The following is a 6,718-nucleotide window of genomic DNA, read 5'->3' on the forward strand; positions in this document are numbered from 1 at the left end:
AGTAGTTATGTGCCCTCTATTCAGTCTTGAATAGACTCAAGCAGGTCTCTCAATATCTACCTCAAATGTTAGCTTATAAGACCAAAAGGAGCACAAGGAAACACATTTCACCTCCTATTGCATTGCCTCGCTGTACCCCTCTGCCTGGAAACTATGGGAATTCAAGACTTGCTCCTTTCTGCAGCATAATACGCTGAAACAAACAGTGCAAAGTAGCTGTATTCCGTTGCACAGATACATGCTATAAGGTCTTAGTTATTTCATGCTGCTTTTTGTTACAGGAAAATGTTCTCTCAGAAAATTGCTGCCTTAACCCAATCATTTCCATGAGCTGAACTGATAATAAAATCGCCAGCTTTATTTTCCTACCACCTATGCAGGAGAAAAGGTTTCATGGTTTATCACCTTGTCCCTGGAATCAATACATTTTTCAATACATTTCATTTCACAGTCACTGATCTCTTAATCAGCAGGCAGAGAAACTTCTCAAAGTTACTCCCCGACAGAATATTCAAGATCCCACTCTTTTATGTTGGCAGACATCTAGCTCAAAATGCTATTGATCATGTGGGTACGACTAGCCCATGGCTTTTGCTTTTAAAACATCTTTCTCTGGACAACACTAAAGCTCAACCGGTGTCATCAACAACACCTTTCTCCCCCCCCACTAAAAGACAGGAGAAATACACTGACAAGCAGGTGCCTTGGTAAAGAAAGAAGTACTTACATCCCTGAATTTGTTCCAGTATTTATCTTTCTGATATTGCGAAACGGTGCTCAGCCACTTGTCGTTGTCCAAGAAATTGCCATTGTTGTGGTGACTGGGGAGGATGTCTGGATGCCTGCCTTCCACTTGCAGAAAACACCAAGCAACAATTACCACTATCCTAGTCATCTGCAACGAGAGGAGCGGCAGAGCGAGCAGAGCTGGGGGGCGAGCGGCAGCCAGGTTTGGGGGACGAGATGGGGGGAGTCTGCTTCCGCCACAGCAGCGCTGCCGGGGGAAGCCTTCCCGCGGGATGGATGGGGAGGTGGCCGGGAGCTGGGAGAGCCGCCAGCCTGCTCCCCCAACAAACCCCCGCGGGTGGCGGGCATCACCCCTGGCCCCGAAACCAAGCTGCAAGCCGCCCAGCCTGGCGGGGGCGGACAGGCGTTGCCCGGGGGCAGGGGAACAAGTTGCCTTTCCTTGCAGCCCCACAACTTCTGGGTGCAGAAGCCCCAGAGGAAGGACCCCCCCGCCCAGCCCAGCCCCCCGTCCGGGGGCAGGAGCCCGCCCGCGAGCAGACGGCGGGGGCGGGGAGCGCGAAGTTTGCAGGCACTTACCTTGGGGCCAGCCGGGCGCTCGGCGCGGGGCGTGCAGCCGCTGCCGCTGCTCGGTCCCTGCCTGTGGGGCGGAGACGCGGCGAGCCCCGAGACGGCTTCGCCCCGCCGCTCTGTGCGCCTGTCTGGAGGTGCGCGCTGCGCTGCCCGCGGGCGGCCGGCCGGCCGAGCGGCGAGATCTGGCGCCACCTGCCGGCCGAGCGCGGGCGAGGCCGCTGCAGCGCGGGGGGGGCGGGTCCTTTGGGAGCCCCAGCTTCACCCCCGCTCTGCAGGGCGGGTTCGGGGCCCCCACGCCCGCTTTGTCAGCGGCCAATCCGCTCTGCTGCCAGCCCCACACGCCTGGGCACCCCCTGCCCTAAAAGGGGGGGACGCTGCCCCTCGTGTCATGGTGACCAACATTTTAACAAGGGGCTCCCCCAAAGTCGTCCCCCCACCTTGGCTTGCAGCACAGCCAGGGCAGCGGGGCAAGCAGGGAGCGAGCACCCAAGGGTGGGTTCCCTTTGCACCCAGGCAGGAGGCAGAAATTTGGGCAGACAAGTTATAGCCACTTCCCTGGGTGGGCGTTTTCAGGCCTTGCTCCTTGGAAAAAATCCGCAGCACCTACTGATTGCGTAGGACAGCGCTGTCAGGTCTCTGGTGGCCGGATGGAGGAAGGGGCCGAGGGGGTCTTTCAGAACTTCTAGGACCTTTTGGGGTATCTTGTGCAGGATTTTTATTTATTTATTTATTTATTTATTTATTTTAAGAAACACGTGACATTTGCTAGAGTCTGGTGCCTCCCAAAGCCATAAAATTGCTCCTCAGAAAAACCTTCATGAGACCCAGGCCAGATAAAACCGACCTCTGGCAGGCTGGATTGGCAGTGTGCAGGGAGAAGGTGACTTCAGCAGAGGCATGGAAATCCTCCCGACCTTCCCTTAGTGGCAGAGTTTTGGCAAGGGACTCCCCCGCCCCCCATGCTCCTTCCCACTAAGAAACTCCTGCCTGGGATCCCAACATCAAAGAGGGGAGAAGAGATCCTAATTGGAAAACTCGCACCCTCAAAAAGGGAAAAGAGACACCATCCGTATATCCCAGGAGAGCAAAGAGACTTGAGGGGGGATAAGTCCTGGCCAGTGAGTTTAGGTGAGAGGAGACCTCCTCACTCAAGGGGAAGAAAGTAACTACTGCCCTCATCCTGAAGAGATTCCACTTGCAGGCTGAGATGGAAGATAGGATTCCCATACCCGGAAGGGTTGGGAAAAGACACTCTTCATCTACGTAGTGAAAGAGATCGCTGCCTGGAGTCCTGGGATGAGTAGAGAAGAAACCTTTACATGGGTCCTCACCCCTAAACAGGGGAGCAGGGATGCTGATCAGAGGCCCTGTTTCCCAAGAGGGAAAAAAATCACTGCCCACATACCCCAGGAGAAAGAAGATTGGGGGTAATCTGGAGACCTTGTTCTCTTAGTAGCGTGGGGGTGAAAAGGTCCCCGAGCCCCCATCCCTGAATGGTGGTGGAGTGGAGAGAGGAATCAGTCCTAATTGGAGAGTCATTGTGAACTTCCTTGCCCACAGCAAAAAAGAGAGCCCATCACCCACATCCCTCAGGCTCGAGGAGAGGAGAACTCATTCCCCGTTAATTAATATGATGTCCCCGAGCAACAGCCTTCTCTTTCACTGACCATCCGTCCTGAATCCAGCTGTGAGCCTTGTTCCTTGTGACTGTTCCCGAGGTTTTGCTTCACACAGTGCATTGTGATTGCCTTCCTCCCTTCCCTGGGCTACTGTTTGACTGAGGGCTTGGCTACACTTGTGAGTTACAGCGCATTAAAGGAGCCCCAGGTGCACTAGCTCACTACCCGTCCACACTAGCAAGGCACGTAAAGCGCTCTGACTCCGCGGCTAGAGCGCTGCTGGTACTCCACCCCAGCGAATGGAATAACGTTTTGTGCGCCCCTGCTGGAGCGCCACGGTGCCAGTGTGGACGCCCTGGTCTGTTAGTGCGCTCTGATCGGCCTCCTGAAGTGTCCCACAATGGCTGTTCTAGCCACTCTGGTCATCACTTTGAACTGCCCTGCCCTCAGATGACCAACCGTCAGATCCGCCCTTTGAATTCTCTGGGAATTCTGAAAATCCCCTTCCTCTTTGCTCAGCAAGGCGTGGAGTGCTCTCAGCGAATCTTTCCAGGTGTCCATGCCTCCACGTGCCGGGCAATCCCCTGTATGGAGCCATGGCGAGGTGCTGGACCTCATCAGTGTTTGGGGGGAGGAAGCTGTCCAGTCCCAGCTGCGCTCCAGCCATAGGAATTACAATACCTTTGGGCAGATATCAAGGGACATGATGGAAAGGGGCCATGACCGGGACGCACTGCAGTGCAAGATTAAAGTGAAGGAGCTGAGGAATGCCTACTGCAAAGCCCGCGAGGCAAACAACTGCTCCGGTGCTGCCCCCGCGACCTGCCGTTTCTACAAAGACCTGGACGCGATACTTGGGACCGACCTCACCTCCACTCTGAGTACCACCATAGACACTTCAGAGCCCAGTTCAACAAGGCAAGACGAGGAGGAGGAGGAGGAGAAGGAACAAAGCGGGACCGAGGGTACTGAGTTGGAGGAAGACACCCCAGAATCCCTAGATGCATGCAGCCAGGAGCTGTTCTCAAGCCAGGAGGAAGGTAGCCAGTCACGGTGGCCGGTGCTTGGGGAAGAACATCACCAGATGAGGTTCCCAGTCAGCGGCTTTTATTTTGGGAAGGAAGTTATTCGGTGCAGGCTCTTGGGGCGAGGAGGCTTAGGGCTGCATGCATGCCTAGATGCGGAATAGGGCGTTGATGTGCTCTCTCGCATCGTGGTAATTGGCCTCAGTGATCTCTTCAAAGGTCTCATCCAGAACTTGGGCAATGCGCTTGCGCAGGTTTCTCTTGAGAGCCACTGTGTTCCTTGTCCCAGTAAGGGTAACTTGTCCACGCCACTGTGCCGTGTGGGGCGGGGGGACCATTGCTTCACACAGGCAAGCTGCATGTGGGCCAGGGTGCAATCCGCATTGCAGTAGAAGACCCTCCCTTGCTTCCCAGGTCACCCTTGGGAGCAAGATATCTTCCAGGATGAACTCCTTTGGAAAATGTGGGGACTGTGTTCAGTATAGGGGCCCCCTGTAGCTGTTGGCTCTCCCCAAGGCACAGAAACCCAGAGGACAGTACAGCCGTGAAACAATCAGTCACGCTTGACCCTGTGCTTACTCACCATTTTGGGGCTCCTGTGGGTTATGTGCACTCACTTTGGGATGGGCAAATTATGCTATTGTGTAGACTGTGCTTACCCTTAAGTACGGGGGAATCATTGCTCTGACTGGTGTGAACAATGCTGTCTCTGTTAAGTGTTGCATTTTGCCTTTACAGATGCAACCTTGAGATCTCAGCCATCCTTGTTATCACCGGCTGAAAGACTCCAAAGAATCAGACAGAGGCCACGTAGAAGCAAGGAAGACATGTTGCATGAAGTAATGCAGCATTCAAGTAATGAAAATCAAAAAGTGCAGGAGTGGCGGGACAGTGAAAGGAGGATCTGCCAGCAGAATGAGGAGCACTGGCACAAAAGCGCAGTGCTCCGGCAGCAAAGCACGGATCGGCTAATAAGCATAATGGGCGCCAAGTGGACTCGATCCAGGCACTCATAGCCATGCAGGTGGAACACTATCGTGCCCGACCCCCCCTGCAGCGCTTGTCCCAAAACTCTTTCCCTTGTGCCCCCATGTCACCTCCAACCCACTTTCTCCAACATCCGGGTTCTTACCGCCACCAGCTGCCTCCAACACCTGTAGCTTCACCACCCAGCCCTGAAAACTACAACCCTTACCCTCTGCACTCACCCCCCCCACCATCACCATGCAATATAGCCACCCTGAAGTGCACCACTCATTGCACAGCACTCCAGACAGGAAGGCTGAGTATGATAATAGGACATATACAAATCTGTGATTGTACCATTCCCCACCCCACCCCTTGCCCTTTCTGTTTCCCAAGCAGTTGAGTCTCTTTTCAATAAATGAATTTTCTTTTCAATAAATGGATTTTTTGGCTTTGAAAACATTCTTTATTATTGCATAAAGTAAAAGATACCTTAGCCTAGGAAAGAAACAGGCACTGCAAGTCAGTGTAGCAAACAAAGATTCCTACTAACATTGGAACCGCTGCACTTCACTCCTGTGCAGGGCACCAGACATTACTAGTGGCTTTCATCCTCAAATTGCTCCCTCAAGGCATCCCTAATCCTTGCACCCCCACCCTGGGCCCCTCTAACAGCCCTGCTCTCTAGCTGTTCAAATTCAGCCTCCAGGTGTTGAACCTCCGAGTTCCATGCCTGACTGAATTGTTCACCCTTCCCTTCACAAATGTTACGGAGGGTACAGCATGCGGATATAACCGCGGGGATGCTGTCATCGCCAGGTCCAGCTTCCCATACAGAGAGCGCCAGCGGTCCTTTAAACAGCCAAAAGCATACTCCACAGTCATAGAATCATAGAATCATAGAATATCAGGGTTGGAAGGGACTTCAGGAGGTCATCTAGTCCAACCCCCTGCTCAAAGCAGGACCGATCCCCAATTAAATCATCCCAGCCAGGGGTTTGTCAAGCCTGACTTTAAAAACTTCTAAGGAAGGAGATTCCACCACCTCCCTAGATAACGCATTCCAGTGTTTCACCACCCTCCTAGTGAAAAAGTTTTTCCTAATATCCAACCTAAATCTCCCCAACTGCAACTTGAGACCATTACTCCTTGTTCTGTCATCTGCTACCACTGAGAACAGTCTAGAGCCATCCTCTTTGGAACCCCCTTTCAGGTAGTTGAAAGCAGCTATCAAATCCCCCCTCATTCTTCTCTTCCGTAGACTAAACATCCCCAGTTCCCTCAGCCTCTCATCATAAGTCATGTGTTCCAGTCTCCTAATCATTTTTGTTGCCCTCCACTGGACTCTTTCCAATTTTTCCACATCCTTCTTGTAGTGTGGGGCCCAAAACTGGACACAGTACTCCAGATGAGGCCTCACCAGTGTCGAATAGAAGGGAATGATCACGTCCCTCGATCTGCTGGCAATGCCCCTACTTATACATCCCAAAATGCCATTGGCCTTCTTGGCAACAAGGACACACTGTTGACTCATATCCAGCTTCTCGTCCACTGTAACCCCTAGGTCCTTTTCTGCAGAACTGCTGCCGAGCCATTCGGTCCCTAGTCTGTAGCAGTGCATGGGATTCTTCCGTCCTAAGTGCAGGACCCTGCACTTACCCTTGTTGAACCTCATCAGATTTCTTTTGGCCCAATCCTCCAATTTGTCTAGGTCCCTCTGTATCCTATCCCTTCCCTCCAGCGTATCTACCTCTCCTCCCAGTTTAGTGTCATCTGCAAACTTGCTGAGGG

The 6,718-nt window shown here is 53.1% G+C and overlaps 1 protein-coding gene across 3 annotated transcripts in view; it reads right to left on the bottom strand.

Moving 5' to 3' along the window:
* SPOCK1 (SPARC (osteonectin), cwcv and kazal like domains proteoglycan 1) overlaps positions 1 to 1,495 on the bottom strand; it is a 464,084-nt gene extending 462,589 nt beyond the window's left edge. For 2 of the 3 annotated variants that reach the window (XM_037907086.1, XM_043520783.1), the window contains exons 1-2: positions 1,324 to 1,465; positions 728 to 895 (exon numbers count right to left, since the gene is read on the bottom strand). In XM_037907086.1, coding sequence (XP_037763014.1) covers positions 728 to 895 — 168 coding nt within the window. In that variant the 5' untranslated portion in view covers positions 1,324 to 1,465. Of the gene's footprint in view, positions 1 to 727; positions 896 to 1,323 lie in introns of all 3 variants that reach the window. The other variant, XM_037907087.2, reaches the window with a different exon arrangement.
* Between the last annotated feature and the right edge of the window lie 5,223 nt (positions 1,496 to 6,718).

The sequence above is a fragment of the Chelonia mydas genome, chromosome 8 (genome assembly GCF_015237465.2).
Source record: "Chelonia mydas isolate rCheMyd1 chromosome 8, rCheMyd1.pri.v2, whole genome shotgun sequence".
In the NCBI taxonomy this organism is placed as follows: Eukaryota; Metazoa; Chordata; order Testudines; family Cheloniidae; genus Chelonia; species Chelonia mydas.